The sequence below is a fragment of the Melanerpes formicivorus genome, unplaced genomic scaffold (genome assembly GCF_026170545.1).
Source record: "Melanerpes formicivorus ecotype bairdi unplaced genomic scaffold, bMelFor1.0.p_v2 SCAF_12, whole genome shotgun sequence".
Classification (NCBI taxonomy): domain Eukaryota; kingdom Metazoa; phylum Chordata; class Aves; order Piciformes; family Picidae; genus Melanerpes; species Melanerpes formicivorus.
Genome location: NW_027142364.1, coordinates 13,894,790 through 13,914,057, shown reverse-complemented (window position 1 = coordinate 13,914,057; position 19,268 = coordinate 13,894,790). Strand labels below are relative to the sequence as shown.

At 41.2% G+C, this 19,268-nt stretch overlaps 1 protein-coding gene across 2 annotated transcripts; it reads left to right on the top strand.

Moving 5' to 3' along the window:
• The first annotated feature begins 918 nt into the window (after positions 1-918).
• On the top strand, positions 919-19,255 carry COPB2 (COPI coat complex subunit beta 2). Of its 2 annotated transcripts, none has more exons than XM_068145457.1 (22): positions 919-1,023; positions 3,739-3,876; positions 4,481-4,567; positions 5,471-5,597; positions 6,672-6,820; positions 7,956-8,102; positions 9,385-9,484; positions 9,597-9,739; positions 10,099-10,298; positions 10,863-10,973; positions 11,229-11,317; positions 11,398-11,504; positions 11,814-11,957; positions 12,612-12,742; positions 13,976-14,183; positions 14,681-14,791; positions 15,576-15,790; positions 16,064-16,156; positions 16,236-16,416; positions 16,549-16,617; positions 18,412-18,498; positions 18,922-19,255. In XM_068145457.1, the coding sequence occupies exons 1-22, from the start codon at positions 1,021-1,023 to the stop codon at positions 19,015-19,017; spliced, it is 2,736 nt and encodes a 911-aa protein (XP_068001558.1). In that variant the 5' UTR covers positions 919-1,020; the 3' UTR covers positions 19,018-19,255. The 2 variants fall into 2 exon arrangements, with proteins under 2 accessions (XP_068001558.1, XP_068001557.1); XM_068145456.1 differs by having other exon boundaries at positions 18,409-18,498.
• The last annotated feature ends 13 nt before the right edge of the window (positions 19,256-19,268 follow it).

Here is a 19,268-nt window from a genome sequence, read left to right as displayed (position 1 = left end):
TATTTTCATCAGACTTGTTGTTTGGTTTTTTTTTTAATCTTAAGTACCTGTCTTTTCTATCTTTATTCTTCTGCAGTGAAAGTACAAAGAGTTGAAGTAATCTCTCTGCCACCCTTTTGTTTGTTTATGTCCTTCAAACTGTAAACACCCCAGGGCAATGTAATCCTTCAGACTGCATTGAAGGACAGAGCACATGGGGCTTCTAACCCCCACTTATATCCAAAAGAGTATTTTCATTAACTGAATTTCAGTCAATATAAATATCCCCTGAGTTACTCCTCTCCTTTACACAACAACATGTAGGAGCTGCAGTTTTTAATTAAAGATGAAGCTTCAATCTGACAGCAGTGCTAGGAGAAATTTTCTCAACAGTGGTTTGTTTTGCTTTGGTGCTTCCCATAGTCTCACATTCACCACATAACCTTTTTGCTAGATGCTGTCTGTTTTGGTGTTTGGTTGTTTGTTTTCGGTTTTGTTTTTTTTTTTTCACTGAAAGGGGTGTCAAGACCTGGAACAGGCTGCCCAGGGCAGTGGTGGAGTCATCTTTCCTGGAGGGATTTAAAAGGTGTACAGATGTGGTGCTGAGGAACACGGGTTAGCGGCGGGTTGGCAGTGCCTGGTTAACGGTCTCACTCGATAATCTTTCAAACAAAACGATTCTGTGATTCCGATTCTCTTCTCTATGACACCCACGACTGGGTAGAGCTCGGTACCTCTCCACCGCCATCACCTGAGAGGGTCAGGGTGACAGACTGCAGTGCGACTGCCGACACACAGGGGGAACTCCGCCGCTGTGAGGGGACAGCGCGCGTGCACCACTAGAGGCGCGGAGCGGCAGGGCGCTGCTCACTCCATATCCCGGAATGCCGCCAGGCCGCCCGGCTCTCGCGGGGCGCGGGAACTACAGAAGTCGTTCTCGCGAGAGCGGCGGGCCCGGAAGCTCCACGTCGGAGAGTCGGAGCCAGCTCGGGGCGTAGCGACATCTCAGCTGTCGGCGCTGCGGTGGGGCCACGCACTACCATGGTGAGTCCGGGGCCCGCTCTACAAGCGAGGCCTGGTGCCCAGGGAGCAGGGCAGACGCCTATCCCCGGCAACTCGGCGTGGCCTGAATGGGGAGGGCTGGAGGGGTGCTATCCCTGTGGGTGCCGCCTCCACAAGTGCCCCGCTGCAGCGGGTCTGTCCGAGCGCACTGCACGGTGCAGGAGGCTTGACAAGTCTGTCCTGAGGTGTTTTTTATGAGGCTTCGGTGAGGTAGCCCAGCTCTGCACCGCGCAGCTGCTGCTATTGCCGCCAGTACCCGTGCCCCCCCCAAAACCGGCGCAGTTAGATGTGGCCTGATGAGGGGAGGCCTCGTAGTTGTGAGGGTTTGAGCAGCCGCTCCGGGAGGACGAGCGGAGCCAAGCCTGGACGTCACGGGGCCTTTTCATACGCTGCTGCCCGTTTCTGGGGGAGTTCGGTTTGGTTCTGGATGGAAGAAGCCAGGGACAGCTCTGCAGGGCCCATGTTGCTCAGTTTCACCTGAGGTTCCCCTTCCTGTGCTACCTGAAAAAGTTGTGACGTTATTCAGTGATTTAGGACCTGAACCTGTTGGAGTAAGTCCAGAGGAGGCCACAGACAGGATCAAGAGGATAGAACACTTCTCCTATGAGGGACAGAGTTAGGGTTATTCAGCCTGGAGAAGAGAAGATTCCAAGGAAACAATATTACAGGTTTTCAATACTTAAAGAGCCCCATGAGGAAGATGAGAAAAGTCTGTTTACCCGGGGCTGTTGCAACAGGTCGAGGACTGATGGTTTTAAAATAGTAAGGGGAGATTCAGACTAGATATAAGGAAGACTATTCTATGGTTCTGTGAAGGTGTTTTTTTTGTTAACAGTGAGGGAGGGCACTAGAACTGGAATTGGGTTTGGCTCCAGGCAGGACAAGCCTGGGATATCCCTACATGGCCTTCTTGCTCTCTTTGACTGGGGCTTCCCTGATCTTGTGCTACCTGAAGAAGTCATAGTGTTATTCTGTGATTTAACTTAAATAGCTTTAAAATAAGGAAAGTCACTATTACTGTGTTTGAAGTCACAGTGCAGATGTCTTGGGCTGTGTTACTAGTGTGATATCTGTCAAACCCATCTAACATCTGTTTTGAGTACATACACAGAATCACCACAGAACAGTATGATTCTGTGTGATAGATGTTGCAGTTAACATCTTAGATGAGCCACAGTCTGTTTCTTAGCAGCAGTACATAAGAGCAGATTCAAGAATAAGCACAGAATCACACAGAATTATCTTGCCTACTTACCTAGTATTTATGGCAGAAGAAATAAACCAGAAGTTCATTCTCTACTGTCAGATGTCAAGTCCATAAGTTATGGGTACTAGGGAATAGCTAGGTATCTCTTTATCCTTGCAATGTCTAAAATATGTAACTGCAGATTTCATTTTTACTCTACTACTAAACACATGCAGCATTCTTTAATCAGATACTATCCACTAAATTATCTGGAATACAGTATCAGCAGCGTTAAATGAGCTCAGCAGTCTTTGACTGTCTAAATGAATCTATAATGCCTCAGATATTTTAGAGAATTGCTTTGCTCTGCTTCATGCCTTTTAAATACTCGGATTTTACATTGCCAATGATGAAAGTAGACAGTGAAAGCCTTCTTTAGAAGGGAAGATTTAAGCTTTTTCTTCCCCACAGTTCTTGCAACATAGTGCTCCATTCTAAAGCTTAATGTTCAGAGAGTGAATAGAAATAAATGTATAATGGGGAAATCATAGTATCGTAGTTTCATTCAGGGTTGGAAGGGACCACAAGGATCATCTAGTTCCAACCCCCCTGCCATGGGCAGGGACACCCCACACTAGATCAGGCTGCCCAGAGCCTCATCCAGCCTGCTCTTAAACACCTCCAGGGATGGGGCTTCGACCACCTCCCTGGACAACCCATTCCAGGGTTTCACCACTCTCATGGTGGAGAACCTCCTCCTCACATCTAGCCTGAATCTCCCCACCTCCAGCTTCATTCCATTCCCCCTAGTCCTATCACTACTTGAGATCCTGAGATGTCCTTCCCCAGCCTTCCTGTAGGCCCCCTTCAGATGCTGGAAGGCCACAATTAGGTCACCTCAGAGCCTTCTCTTCTGCAGACTGAACAGCCCCAAATGCTTCAGTCTGTCCTCATAGGAGAGGTGCTCCAGCCCTCTGATCATCCTTGTGGCCCTTCTCTGGACACATTCCAGCACCTCCACATCCCTCTTGTAATAGGGGCTCCAGAACTGAACACAGTACTCCAGGTGGGGTCTCACCAGGGCTGAGTAGAGGGGGAGGATCACCTCCCTCGACCTGCTGGCCACACTTCTGATGCAGCCCAGGATCTGATTGGCTTTGCAGGCTGCAAGTGCAAAGCCAATGTTGTGTTCCATTTGTGATAACTCCCTATTCCTGTTTGTTGTTTTTTTTTTACTTTGCTGGGGATAGTTTCTACAGTATGGAAAAAATCTTGAATTTCTTAAAAGTAAATTAAATGGAACTGTTTCCACTGGTGGGGATGTGGTGTTTCCAGAAACCACTACAAAGGCAAATAGGCAGGTGGATAGAAAATGTAGTAGTCTGTCTACTTGAAAAGCAGTATTGACACCTTTTATTTTAAGGTTTGACTTCAACTTTCTTCCTTCTGTTATATTTCTGAGTCAGTTTGATGCTGAATAACAAAGTATTCTCCATTCTTTCCCTCTCTAGCCTCTCCGACTTGATATAAAACGGAAACTAACAGCACGGTCTGACCGGGTGAAGAGCGTAGACTTGCATCCCACGGAGCCATGGATGCTGGCTAGCCTTTACAATGGCAGTGTCTGTGTTTGGAACCATGAAACACAGGTGATGGCTCTGGTGTTCCTTTATTATGAAATGTTCATAACTATCAGGTTTATGAATATGATACAAGATGAACAAGAGAACTGTTGAATCACTGTCACTGACTGAACTCTCCTCTGCCTTATTACAAAAGTCACTATAATAATAGACAAGGAAAATTTTAGCTGTGACTTTAATGATGTTTAATTTCCTAGAAATGTAATTTTCAAGGGTTATGTTCTTTCTGGACTCCTTGCAAGCTAATACCTTTCCTTATGAAAGCTTAGATGCCTCTATCTCTACCTGCCATCTATATTACTGAAGGTTTTAGGAACTGTTAGACTTCTACCTGTCTGTCAGATAATTGAAATTGAGCAGCAGCTCCAGAAATATTCAGAGGTGGGGTTGGCTTAAGTATGAAGGGAGAACGTAAAGGTCACATTAAAGGAGCAGAAAAGGCAAATATCTCCCTTCTTGGACAGGTAAGCTTCTTTTAAAAACTGTACATATAGTGGTGTAGGATTCTTGGAGAGTTGTCAAAGGCAGCATACTGGACACTATTACAATACAGAGCTGATCTCTAAATGTATCTTCTCCAGTGCTATAAACTTAATATTTTTACTTTTAGACTCTGGTTAAGACTTTTGAAGTGTGTGACCTGCCAGTGAGAGCTGCCAAATTTGTGGCAAGGAAGAACTGGGTTGTTACAGGAGCTGTAAGTTATCACAATTTCCTTGTGCAGTAGTGCTTGCTTTATTTTGTTTTCATGCAATTCCTTTGTGCATTGCCTAATAATATGATATGAACTTGTGGAGGAGAAAGGAATACTTCACTATAGTTTCCCAGAAATTTTCTCTTTTAAGTAAGCTTAGAAATTGGAACTTTTCATTTCAAAGGAGAGCAGCCAAATATGGTGACTGCATATAGTGCAAGGAATAACAAGATTCAACTTCACTGTCAACATGCTTGGCACCCTAGGTATTAGTAGTGCTGCTTTAACCAAGATGTAACTGTTGACTGTATTAGATAAGATGACTTAGAAGTTACTTTCTACTTTTGTTCTTGGTTATATTAAAAATCAATCTTTTTACTTGCATCTAAGAAAGCCTGCTATGAGAGGAATAGTTTTATTCTAGTCGTGGTGTCACATTTTTCTTGATGCAATAAATGCTTTTTGTCTAAGTTGAGGTAATGCCCAAGGGCTTTTGTGTCAGTATTCTGTTTCTAGTCTTTTGCCCTATACAGGGTTAAAAATTTCATGTTATTTCATTTGGGAAAATAAAGTTGATAGCACTTTTTCACTTGACTTGGAGCTAAAACTTCTTTCCTCCTGGCTCCGCAGCATTAGCATCATTATAAATTTTATGATGGAGAACCTTCTTTTGTGTTCTCACATGAAACATTAATAATGCCTTTGAATAGGACTGGTAATTTATATATTTCTGAATGAAAATATAATTTGAATCATTAGTGATGTACAGGAAATACATTTTCCTAACTATTTTGTTGGTAGAGGCTCTTGAATGGTGGAGTTTTTATTTTCTAACTACCTTGCATTGAATAAAAGCTGTATTCTACAGAGACCTCTTTTAATGGTGGGTTTTCTTCCCTTTCATAGGATGACATGCAAATCAGAGTTTTTAATTACAACACCTTGGAAAGAGTTCACATGTTTGAAGCACATTCAGACTACATTCGTTGTATTGCTGTGCATCCCACACAGCCTTTCATACTGACAAGCAGCGGTAAGAGTTCCTTGATCTGTTTTGCTATTTATTAACCAGCTATTTCTAGGCTGCTGCTTTCTTCAAGTGTTTACATTTTTCTGCTGGAACAGGAGTCTTTGAGCAAGTAGCCAGCGTGACAGCACTTGTCACTTCATGTTATTTCTTTGCCAGATGCATTTGTGTTTTTTCAGTGGAATATCAACTGTACTTCCAATTTAAGATATAATAGCTTATGTTCTTCTCAGAGAAGAATGAAGAACCTTGTTGCTTATTATCTGCCAAAAGAAAGGTTCCTTTTCAGCTGTTGAGAGTTGGCACCACCAAATTCATGTTCTTTGAAAAAATTGCATAATTATTGGAGTATATTTTAAGCTGTCAGTTTGACTTGAAGCAACATAGCTTTCATCTTTTTTCTCAAAGTACTGCTGAGTTCTCTGTTATTTGTTCTATATTATCTATGTTACTCAGGGTTGAAAGAGCACAGTATCCCAACACATCTTGCCCAAGAACACCTACATCATGCTACTCAGTCGTTTTCATTCTTGGAAACCTTAGTAATGCAGTCAGAACTCTGCAAGAGTGCAGAGAGCCTGGAGAGTCAAAGCACCCTGGTTTTGTGGTTTGCTGTTGAAGCTGATATATTTACACTTGGAATAAAAATACTAGAAAGCCAGCTTGGTTGTCCTTGATTCCTGTTCCTTAGGGCTCATCAGAGTAGATGCTGCAGAACAAAGTGTAGGTCTGGTTCTTTACTATCTGCCCAGTACTTTGAGATGAATAATGATTCAGTACCTTAATATCAATTCTTAATCTTCCTTTTTATGACAGGTATATTTCTTAGTTTTATCACCATTTTACGGGGTAGTCTTTTTGAGAAACTTATACTTCATGTGATACTTGTGCAAAGAAGGACTGGTAGTCTTGCAGAAGGAAAATAAGAGTATTAGCAGTGCTTTCTTTCAAAGAGGAAGGCATGAGGGAGTCTTTAATGTGAAGTTACTAAGGATTATGTAATGTAAAATGGTAGTTATTGGAATATATTGAGTTAACTGGAGCTTAGTTTGGTTGTTTTTGTTGTGTGCTTTTTTTCAGATGACATGCTCATTAAACTCTGGGACTGGGATAAAAAATGGGCTTGTTCTCAGGTGTTTGAAGGACACACCCATTATGTCATGCAAATTGTCATAAACCCAAAAGACAATAATCAGTTTGCCAGTGCCTCTTTGGATAGGACAATCAAGGTAGAGAAACTGTGTTTTGGGTTTGTTTGGGGTTTTTTTTTCAGTCATTAAGTGATTACCACAGTACACAAATCAGTAATACTGCATGGAAGATAGGTCAGAGTTCTGAAAAGCAGCTGCAATAATAGATATATTTTTTTTAACAAAGACTTGAATATTGGTTGAGTTTCTACACACTTACTAAGTGATTCATCAGACTTACAAGATTGTGTGTCACCTCTAATCATTGAAATGTGGTTCTCCAAACTGGAAGTGATACATTTCCATCTGGATTACGTAGTAACATTGGGGAGGGGTGATGGTTATACTGTCAAAGAGTAATTTGGGAGAATTGAAACTGTATGTGTGTAGTAGGTAAAGCCTTTAACTGTGTGCATTAAGAAAAACAAAATACTAAAGGAATTTCTCCCATCATTTTGATGCTGTTGGCTGCCTAGTGAATTGTTTCCCAAGGTATCTTTGGCTCCTCATAATAGAGTTGAAAGAGCCTTATTTGCTGTGAAATTATTACTAAATACCTAGGACTGTACATTTATAGTCATCTGAAAAGTGAAACATCCTCATGTTCCCTATAAATTACCAGTATGTTGGCTGTAAAAAAAACAGGTTTGATTTCATACATCCTTAGATGTTGAGATAGGTGTGTTTAAGTGTTGATTTGATACAATAATCATGGGAAAATAATAGTATATCTACAACTCTACTCGTTTTGAGTCCTCATTTAGCATGAGGTTTGTCATTCATTTAAGGTAACTGAGAAAAGGAAATTCAGGACATTGTGGCAGCCTGTGTGTGCACAAACAGTTGATTGCTTTTTGTATTAATTTCATTAACAGATACTGTTTCTTACAAACAGTCTTATGTGGTCTTATGTCCTTTAAAAAGAGTTGAAAGAAATCAATTCCTTTTTTTGAGGTGTGAGCACAGTGTGTACAACTTGGCATGTTATTTCAGGTTACCTGGGGCGAAGGGTTGGTAGTTTGATAGGCAGTTTTTCTTCAACAGATAAAATTCCATATTCTGTATCTCTGAAATTGTAAATTCAATCTGAATGCCTACTCTTTGGCAACATTGAACTGGATGCAAAAGGTGGATAACTACATGCAATTTGTTTTGTTGTTTTTATTCTGGGAAGGTGTGGCAACTTGGCTCCTCGTCACCCAACTTTACTTTGGAAGGCCATGAGAAAGGAGTAAACTGCATTGACTACTACAGTGGAGGGGACAAGCCCTATCTCATTTCAGGTGCAGATGACCGATTGGTTAAGATCTGGGACTACCAGGTATGTGTAAATTCTTCATAAACTTTTGTAGACTGGCAAAGCAAAACCATTTGTGAAGACACAGAACAGGACTTGAATACACCTTGGAAAGAAGGGTAGAAAGGAAGGGCACAATATTTCATGATATGTTTTTCATTTTAAACAAAAAAAATCTCACAGTCAAGATGACAAAACAAACAAAACCCACCAAAAAACCCAACCCACAACTTTGTTAACCTTTGAAAAAACATGCTGTGAATTTACACCTCAGCCTTCATTTGTACAATTAAATTTGACATAAGGTTACTGTTGTTACCATAAGGGTTTTTTCTTGTAATGTAGTAATCGCTGGTTTTGAACTATATTTTTTTAATGGATTAAGGTGCTTCTCTCCTATTTTCAAATGTAAATGCTGATTAACTATAATCCTTTCAATTCTCATTAGTATTTTTCCCCTTTCTTTATTCCATTCCTTCTCCCTATTTTCATCCTATGCCCTTTTACACAGGCACATGTGTGCATGCACCCACATTTACGTGCTTCTACTTGACAGTTTGCAGGGGGCATGAGGTGACTTGCTTGAATGCTGTAAGAGAAAGAGATGTTGAATCCAGGGTTTCAATTCTGTTGCTGGAAACTAGAGCTCTTAAGTTCTTCCAATATACAAGTACATGAAGAGCAAGAGTAATTTTCTTAGGTAGTACTTGGTGGTTATTAAAGCATACTGGTTTGGAGCTCAGGTGTTAAAACTAATGCTGTTAATTAAAGTACATGCTGCAGTAATAACTGATAATAACAGTGCTTGAAATTTTGCCACCATAATACAGTTGTAGACATGACTTTCATAGTCCAGTCTTAGTTGCCTCAAGCAGACTAGGCTTTTTTCACAACCCTATGATCAAACATTCTTAACCAAGACAGTATTACATCTGTCTTCACCTGTAATTCAATTCAGATAGATGTTTTGCTCCCATGTTTTTGTAGTGTACTCAGCTTTCTATTTTGCTGTAATCTGTTGTGCTACATAGCTCTGAGAAACCATCTGCAAATAGAGGAAAACAACTGTGTCAAGGGAAATAAATATTTCTTTATGGAGAGAAGAAATTTCATACAGTCATAGTTTATAATATGTCTGATGCTGTTGTTTGAGCATCCTAGAAATAAATGTTAGTAGAAGAAATGTAGAAAAATACATCTTCAGGTAAATTTTGGACTTGGCAGGGAGAAAGGAGAGTTAAAATGTAGCAACCTGTGTATGTACTTTTGACTCCTGGGGTGGTTTTTGTTGTGTGTTTTTTTCCAGAATAAAACATGTGTGCAAACGCTAGAAGGACATGCTCAAAATGTGTCTTGTGTCAGCTTCCACCCTGAATTGCCTATCATTATCACAGGATCTGAAGATGGTAATTTTCTCTTTTGATCTTATGGTAGAAGTCATCTTGTCATGTGGCTGCACACCTCCTCGCTCTGGCAGTGAGAGAAGAGAGAGAAGGTGTAACTTTTGTTTTCCTCTAGGAACTGTGCGCATTTGGCATTCGAGCACTTACCGCCTGGAGAGCACCCTCAACTATGGCATGGAGAGGGTGTGGTGTGTGGCCAGTTTAAGAGGATCCAACAATGTGGCTTTGGGATATGATGAAGGCAGCATTATTGTTAAGGTACGATTAGCAGTCTGAAACAGAGGTGGTTCCTCACTGTCCTAGGTACAGAGCAACTGACTTCTGATTCTGTGAAAATAGTGAAAATGGGGCATTTTAATTGACCTTTTTAGGCAGCCCCAGGATGCTTCACTAGATATTCAAGAACACCAGGTGTTCAAGAGGGGATTGGATGTGGCACTTGGTGCCATGGTTTAGCAGTCATGAGGTGTTGGGTGATAGGTTGGACTTGATGATCTTTGAGGTCTTTTCCAACCTTATTGATTGTATGATTTGTATTGTATTGTATATTATATTCAACTGAAAAGAACAACGGTGTGTTTTCTTCATCTGCTAAATTCTTATGCTACACTTTCTAGCTTGGTCGTGAAGAGCCTGCCATGTCCATGGATGCAAATGGAAAAATCATTTGGGCTAAGCATTCAGAGGTCCAACAGGCTAACTTGAAAGCTATGGGAGATGCTGAAATCAAAGATGGAGAGAGATTGCCACTGGCAGTAAAGGATATGGGGAGCTGTGAAATCTATCCTCAGACAATTCAGCACAATCCTAATGGACGGTAACAGATTTCATAACAAAATACTTCAACATTTCTGATGTCTTTTTATTTTATTTAGATATTGGAAGTCTATTTGAATGAGGAAAACAAGAAAGGGTTCTGTGTGTGCTGGCAGAGAACAGGTGCATTGGAGCTACTGTAAAATCAGGGTAATAGATGGGCTTCACAGGTAAAAGCTGGTTAAACAGACAAGCTGGACACTGTAGGTAGAGGAAGAATTATGCAACCAAAATGTGTAATACCAGCAAACCACATGCTTTTATCACTTTCTTGAATTGTTTTTTGTTGTTAACATGTAAGCCAGATTGAAATCAGAGGGATACAAGGTACAAAAGCCACTCAGAGTCTAGAAGGAGGACGGAATAGCAAGTAGCTAACAAGATGATGCAGAAGAAAATCCAGTTCTGTGGCTCTTTTGGAGTAAACAAAGCTCTTTCATTTTGTCTGCTTTTACATGGCTATATTGGACTAGGGGCCTCTAACTTTTCAGATTACTTCTTTCTTTGATCATGCCTATGAAACTGAACACAGATACCTGACAAATGCATCTTTCTCCCATTCTAGGTTTGTAGTGGTGTGTGGTGATGGTGAATACATCATCTACACAGCTATGGCTCTGAGAAACAAGAGCTTTGGCTCTGCACAGGAATTTGTATGGGCACATGATTCTTCAGAGTAAGTGTGGCTCTTTTTTTTTTCCCCTTTGTATTAACTGAGATTTGCTGCTGCTAGTTTACAGGCTGTGCAAATAGTAAACTGGCTTGAAGATACATTCATTAGCTGTCCTGCTTTAATCTTTTGCATTTGCAGCATGCTGCTGATTTTTGAAGGTAAATCAAAGGCAGTTGTTTTGTAGCAGGTTATGCTTTCAGTAATTTGCCACTTTGGAAGTAGAATGATTATCTTTTTTACAATGTCATCTCTCTTCAGATATGCGATCAGGGAGAGCAACAGTGTTGTAAAGATCTTTAAAAATTTCAAGGAGAAGAAGTCCTTCAAGCCTGATTTTGGAGCAGAAGGTGAGTGTTTGCATTTAAAATAAGCACATTGGCACTCTTTTTGCAGAGTGTAGATTTCTTACACCTTTATTTTCTTGCAGGTATTTATGGTGGCTTCCTGTTGGGAGTCAGATCTGTCAATGGTTTGGCGTTTTATGATTGGGAAAACACAGAACTGATTCGCAGAATTGAAATTCAGCCCAAGCACGTAAGTTTCTAGGTGGGACTGAAGGTACTTACCTCTCTGTGTTTACTGGTTGGTTTGTTTGTTAGTTTGTGGTTTGGTTTTGGTCTGTACTAGACTGCTGGTTTTCTGGATGAAGCCAGGCTGTCAGTCATTAAGTAATAACTTATTTCAGTCCTGTAGCAGAAGTGTGTGGGGGAAATCCCTCTGTATATTGGCTTCTCAAGTCCTAAAGCTTGTGTTAGAGTTACTATGTTTTAACTTTAATTTAATGCATCCTCCTTTCTTAATCTGGGGTCTCAAACTGTGCCATTACTGATTTGGATGATACAGATTTTCTGGTCTGACTCGGGTGAGCTCGTCTGCATTGCTACAGAGGAGTCATTCTTCATTCTGAAATACCTGTCAGAAAAAGTTGCAGCAGCCCAAGAAACACATGAAGGTGTCACTGAAGATGGAATTGAAGATGCTTTTGAGGTACCTGCTTTTTAAAAATAGAAGAGGATTACAGGCCATTGAAGCAGGCCTCCCCAGAGTATAGCAGATCTAGTCCTTCACATACAGTCTGCCTAGCATATGTCTGCCTGAGAAACACCGTTAGTTATATTTTGGGGGCTCCTTGTGGAGAGTATCCCTCATGGAATCCCAGTATGACAGAACCTGGTGCTTGTGTTTCTCCACATACCTGTTTACTACTCTCACAGAGTTACAGAGCTTATTTTTAAAGCACACACTCATGTAGTATGTCTACATACCTTAAACTTTGCCTGCAGTTTCTGAATTTTGGAATGTGTTTTAAATTTGAGAACAAGTGAAAAATCTCATGTTGTGAAATGCCAGAAACACAGCTTGTCTTGTGAAATTTGTCTTCTGTTATCTTGCTTAATGCTTAGTTTGGTTTTCTGTTTCCTGGATTTGCCATTGGTTTAGCTAATTATTAAGGCAGAGATTTTGTATGCTTACAGCGTTTTTGTAAAACTAGAAGCATGATTTAAGTACTTCCAACCTGTACCTAAACGTTTTCGCATCTTGCTTAAGTATTTACTTAAGTATAATATGAAAAAGCAGTAGTCTTACTGTTACCTAAAAATACTTTTTTAGGTATGTAATTAAATGAAATTCAATTTGCAGGTTCTGGGTGAGATTCAGGAGATTGTGAAAACAGGCTTGTGGGTTGGCGACTGCTTTATTTACACCAGTTCTGTGAACAGACTCAACTACTATGTTGGCGGAGAAATTGTCACCATTGCCCACTTAGACAGGTAAGCTGCTGCCTCAAGTTGCAACCAAGCATTATAGGTTCTAACAAGGTGAACCTTGTCAGCTGCTTGCTGTGCACTTCTGGTTTTGTTGCATCTCATGTTCATGCATGTTCTGAGGTGGTAATCTTGGGTAGAGTAAAGAGTAGTGTAATGTGAATGTGTATGTATGATACATTAAGAGCAACAAAGTTGGTGAGGGGTTTGGAACACAAGCCCTATGAGGAAAGACTGAGGGAGCTGGGGTTGCTTAGCCTGGAGAAGAGGAGACTCAGGGGTGACCTTATCACTCTCTACAACTACCTGAAGGGAGGTTGTAGACAGGCAGATGATGGTCTCTTCTCCCAGGCACCCAGTACCAGAACAGTTCTGGGCCCCTCAGTTTAAGAGGGACATCGAAACACTTGAGCCTGTCCAGAGAAGGGCAACAAGGCTGGTGAGAGGCCTTGAACACAAGCCCTATGAGGAGAGGCTGAGGGAGCTGGGATTGTTTAGCCTGGAGAAGAGGAGGCTCAGGGGTGACCTCATTGCCCTCTACAACTACCTGAAGGGTGGTTGTAGCCAGGAGGGGGTTGGCCTCTTCTCCCAGGCAACCAGCACCAGAACAAGGGGACATGGTCTCAAGCTGCGCCAGGGGAGGTTCAGACTCGAGGTGAGGAGGAAGTTCTTCACCGAGCGAGTCATTCGGCATTGGAACGGGTTACCCAGGGAGGTGGTTGAGTCATCGACCCTGGAGGCGTTCAAGGGGAGATTGGACGTGGCACTTGGTGCCATGGTCTAGTCATGGGGTCTGTGTTGATAGGTTGGACTCGATGATCCTCGAGGTCCTTTCCAACCTAAGTGATACTGTGATACTGTAACAAGAGGACACAGTCTCAGGCTGCGCCAGGGGAGGTTCAGGTTGGATGTTAGGAAGAAGTTCTATACAGAGAGAGTGATTGCCCATTGGAATGGGCTGCCCAGGGAGGTGGTGGATTCGCCATCATTTGGGGTGTTCAGGAGGAGACTTGATGGGGTACTTGGTGCCATGGGTTAGCTGTTTGGGTGGGTTGGATTGGTTGATGGGTTGGACGCGATGATCTTGAAGGTCTCTTCCAACCTGGTTTGGTTTATTCTAAATAAAGGTATGGTAAAAGAATCATTTCATGTGACTTTTTGCTACTGTAAGAACTAGGGGACCTTTCTATAGACTGGGAGTGGATCTATTCAAGATTAATATTCTTGATTTTATTTCAGGACAATGTATCTTTTGGGATATATCCCTAAGGACAACCGACTTTATTTGGGTGATAAAGAGCTAAACATTGTTAGCTATTCATTGCTCGTCTCAGTGCTTGAATATCAAACTGCCGTGATGAGGAGAGATTTTGGTATGGCTGACAAAGTTCTTCCCACCATTCCCAGAGAACAGAGAACCAGAGTTGCACATTTTCTTGAAAAACAGGCAAGAAAACTACTTCTCATTATCAAAAACTCAATGAATCAGTTTAGTTACATTTCCAATTGAGTTTGCTAAGCTATTGTGACAGGCCAAGGGGTGAAGATTTTAAACTGAAAGAGGGGAGATTTAGACTAGAGAGAAGAAATACATTAAAATTAAGGAAGTGAAACCCTGGCACAGGGTGCCCAGAGAAGTGGTAGATCCCTGGAGAGATCCCAGGTCAGGTTGGACAGGGCTCTGAGCAACCTTGTGTAGTTGCAGATGTCCCTGCTCGCTGCAGAGGGGTTGGGCTGGATGAACTTTAAAGGTCCTTTCCAGCCCAAACCAGTCAATTATTTGATTCTATGAACACCCAGTCACGTTATCTGTAAGCATAAACTCTTGCTAATCATCTGTGTTTATTTGAGAAGACTGTAACCTTCTGTTTAGAGGGTTTTGTAAGAGCATCTAGGATGCTGTTTAGCCTGATGGATCAAAGATGGATCACATTTTTGTTCTAGGGCTTCAAACAACAAGCTCTTGCAGTATCTACGGATCCAGAGCATCGCTTTGAACTTGCTCTTCAACTTGGAGAATTAAAAATAGCCTATCAGCTTGCAGTGGAAGCAGAGGTAAACATATAATGTTTGGTGTTTCATACTAGTTCTGAGTATTAGTTTGAATTTTATAGGCCCTGGGAGGAAAGACAGAGGTGTGTGGGGATACAATACGACTCCCTGAACATCATACAAATGCCTCCAGCTTCCTCAATAAGGTTGTTCTGCCTGTAATTCAAAGGAATCTAAGCTGAGGGATGGGGACAGAAAAATGTCTGCTTGAAAAGCTACACAAACTCCTTGAGAATACAAAACTTGAATCAAGGGCCAAGCCTTAATCTCCTGTGTTTAACAGTGAGAGGAGGAATGATGGGTCTGAAAGCTCTAAGCCTTTGTTCCAGCCTTGAAAAACTTAGACCAATGCACTGGGAAGATTGACAGAATTGATCTCTCAGTTCCTGCTGTAAATTAATCAAGTTAGTAATAAGGAATGATAACTTATGGACAGAAAAGCCTTTCTTACATTTTGAAGGTTAACTTGGGAGCCTTAAGAGATGCAACTGTTTAGAAATAAACTTTGCAAATTTACCTTCTTCCTCCATGTTTAATGAAAAAATGTTTGTTTTGCATGATGGTATAGCAGTGCAATGATCTGCATGTATCACTGAGTCATGCTGCTAAGCTGCAGTAATCATAATTCTGTCATACAGAAGACAGGTGTAGTGACAGGATACAGAATCTTCACAAGGGAAATTACCTTTTCATGTTGAATGCTCTGAAGACCTTTAAATACTGTTCAGAAATGTGAGGCCTGTTTTCTGTTTTCTTTCTCTCCCTGTCACCTTTTCTGTACCATTAGTCAGAACAGAAATGGAAGCAACTTGCTGAGCTTGCCATTAGTAAATGCCAGTTTGGCTTAGCCCAAGAGTGTCTCCACCATGCACAAGACTACGGAGGACTGCTGCTCCTGGCTACAGCTTCTGGAAACGCTAACATGGTCAATAAGTTAGCCGAAGGAGCAGAGAAAGATGGCAAGAACAATGTTGCATTTATGAGCTACTTCCTTCAGGGAAAGTAAGTAGCAAGCAAGAGTTTCAGATTGTTCTGTTCTGCTTTACCAAGTGCAAAGAACATCAGGTTTTCAAATGTTTAACCATAGCTAACCTAAAACTTGATGGAGAAAGTTTGTGGCAGGTACCTTTCAGAAAAGCTGATCCTGTTTTCTGGTGGCTGTTACTTTAAAATCTGCAGTGAAAGCACTTTAATGTGCTAGAGTAAAAAGCTAATCTAATACAAAAATTTCTCTGTATTAAATTTACTGGTTAAAATCCCCTCTGAATGTTTCAGGCTTGATTCATGTTTGGAACTCCTGATTAAAACTGGGCGTCTCCCAGAAGCTGCTTTTCTTGCACGGACGTATTTGCCAAGCCAAGTCTCAAGGTAACGCCAAAGCACACGCAGAGCATGAGCAGAGTCGGCAGAATCAGCTGTGTATAACAACTACAGTTTGCTTCTCCAGGGTTGTCAAACTGTGGCGGGAGAGTCTCTCTAAAGTCAATCAAAAAGCTGCAGAATCCCTTGCTGATCCTACAGAATATGAAAATCTTTTCCCTGGACTGAAAGAAGCTTTTGTGGCTGAAGAGTACGTTAAACAGAGCCTTGCTGACTTGCGGCCAGCCAGAGAATACCCCCTTGTCACTGTAAGTAAGAAGCAGGAGGTCTTAGTATCTCTAGAAAACCATTTGGTGCTGTGTAAGATCAGCTTTAAGAAAGTCGTGCAACCACTTACCCATTCCCCAAACACATTTTGATGACACTGTGTTTATTTTTAGCCAAATGAAGAAAGAAACTTACTTGAAGAAGCAAAAGGCTTTGAGCCTTCCGGATTAATGGCACCTCAGGTCAGTGTTCCTACTAAATGGTGAAGTCTAAGGAAGAGGCAACTTTGCTATTGTACAGTAGCATCTACCCTGGAGAATTTTTCACCAGTAATGGACAAATTACAGCTCTTACTGACTTGGCTGCAAATACTGCAGCTGAGCTCATTGTTCTTTTGTATCTGACTTCTCAATCTACTTCTGTAACCTGTGACTTCTTGACTGTTAAATTACTTCTCCTGCATGATAACTTATCTTTCAACAGTATGAGTTTGTCCTGTAGAAAATCCATTACAGGCACATACAAACACTGCCTCAACTGCTGCTAGTTTTCCAGAAGCTCAAAAATTGGAACCTGCAACCTGGCACTTAGAGCAATTAAAAATGCTTTCTAACATAATTGATAGGAATCCTGCTCAATTACTTGTAAATATGTTCTAATCAATAGCTAAAGTAACTCAAACTGGTTATTTTTTTTTTACTACCTCAGTTCTGCAAGTTTATGCAGAAAAAACTACAAACTGAAATGAACACTTAAAATGCTTTTCAGATGTGAAACAAGCTGATAACTTCCACTTCTTGCTCATGTCAAATACTATTTATATTTGAATGTGAGCGTTTCTTGAAGACAGTGATGTTAGCACAGCTCCTGAGGTTATAAACATTCAAAAGAACTGCAGTGGAAGCAGAGGGCAAAACAGGAAGTCATTGCTCTCCATTATGTCTCTGTATTTTTATCTCCGAGGATATGCACTGCAAAACTTTGTTGACACTTCAGAGAATTTAGCTTGAAGTAGCCTTAGTAACTGCTGCTTGTGTATCAAAGCAAGTATCATAAAGCAAAACCAAACTTGTGTGTGCATTTTTAAAGAAGATAGCAGTCTTGGAAAAATTAAAGCAGCTTAGAACTAATTTGCATTAGAAGCTGAAAAGCACCAATATCTATGGGACAAGGTGCCAAGAGGATGGGGCCAGACTCTTTTTAGTAGTGCCCAGTGATAGGATGGGGCAGTGGGCACAAACTGGAACCCGGGAGGTTTCACCTGACCACGAGGAAAAACTTCTTTCCTGTATAAGTGTGCCACAGCACTGGACCAGGCTCCCCAAAGAAGTTGCAGAGTCTCCTCTGGAGAGATTCCAAACCTACCTGGGTATTGTGATCCTAGGCAACCTGCTGTGGGTGATGCTGCTTTAGCAGGGAGCCTGGATGATCTCCAGAGATCGCTTCAAACCCCTGCCATTATTTGCATGTGAGAAGCATATCTTAGCATGCAGTTCATCATTGCATTGAAATTCTTAAACAGTTGTCTGTTACAGCTGAAACAGACTAGGGCAAGTTTTCTAGGAGATAATTATATATTGAAACTAAATATGGTTAATTGAATAGTACCAGTGCTTAAGTAATTGTGTTAGCTGATGAATTTTCTTGATATAAAACTAATGCAGCAGCAAAGAGAGAAGGGTGTTAAACTGTCATGAGGTATGGGACACAAAGCCCAGCAAGAGTGATGTTCCAGTAACCTAATGACCTTCCTGCTAAGGACAGGGAAACTCACCTCTTTTTTAACACTACCTCAGTATTTGAAAACAACCAGTAATGTTCTGAAGGTTGTTTTCATTGTAGGAGTTTCATCATCAACTGCTTGAAATAAACTGGGCTGAGAAAGTCACCTCTAGTAGAGTGAAGACTAGAAGGCTCACTGTTGGTGAAGTTATGGTTTAGAAATTACTGGGGGAAACTGAAAGAGAACCACTGGTCTGCTGTCATCTAATTATTATTTGCTGTTTTGTTTTGGTTTTTTACTCTTTCTTTAGAAGGCTGAAGAACCAGTTCCATCTCTTAAACAGGAAGTTATGAAGACAGTTGTGCAGAATTCCAATCAGCTTCCAACAAGAGAGCAGAAGGTACTGAAATATTTTTATGAAGGGAAGCACAACCCCTAAGTTTGTATTACATTAAAGGCCTCCAACTAATGTGATTGAGCTCTTTGGGTTAGAAATGTGGCTTTCTGCATTAATAGATCCAGACAAGTTGAGTACAATGTATGGATACCTTCCTTCTGTGTGCAGAAACTGTACACTGTAACAGACCAGTCCCTCCAGCCTTGTGGGTTTACAAGAAATAAAGGGTGCAGTCCAAACACAGTTGGTCAGAACATGGCAAAAAGCTGCAACACTGAGGTGCTTTCTTGTCAAGAAGGCAGCTTCTCCCTACACCTTAACAATAATGTGCCCCCCTGCCTGCCTCAGCATCTTCTGCAGAATGCCCACAGAATCACATGTTCTATAAGCTGGCTAATCTCTGAATCTGGTCTTTTCTTTGTCTAGACACTTCTGGACTTGGAAGATGACTTGGATAATTTAGATCTAGAAGATATTGATACCACAGATATCAACCTGGATGAAGAGATCTTAGATGAGTGAACATCTCTTGGATGACTAAATCAATTAGTCCAAACAAAGGAATGAAGTTCAGTGGACTATGTGCTCCCTTACTTTGATTTTTATACTGCAAGTGGACCATACCCATGTAGAAAGAAGAGTAGATGTAGCACCTGTACAAAAAGACCTTGCTTTCACTATGTTGAAATTCAAGATGCTCCAGTGCATACTAAGATTCTGTTTTCATTCTTCAAAAAATTAAATAAAGTTTTAAACATTCCATTCCTCTATTC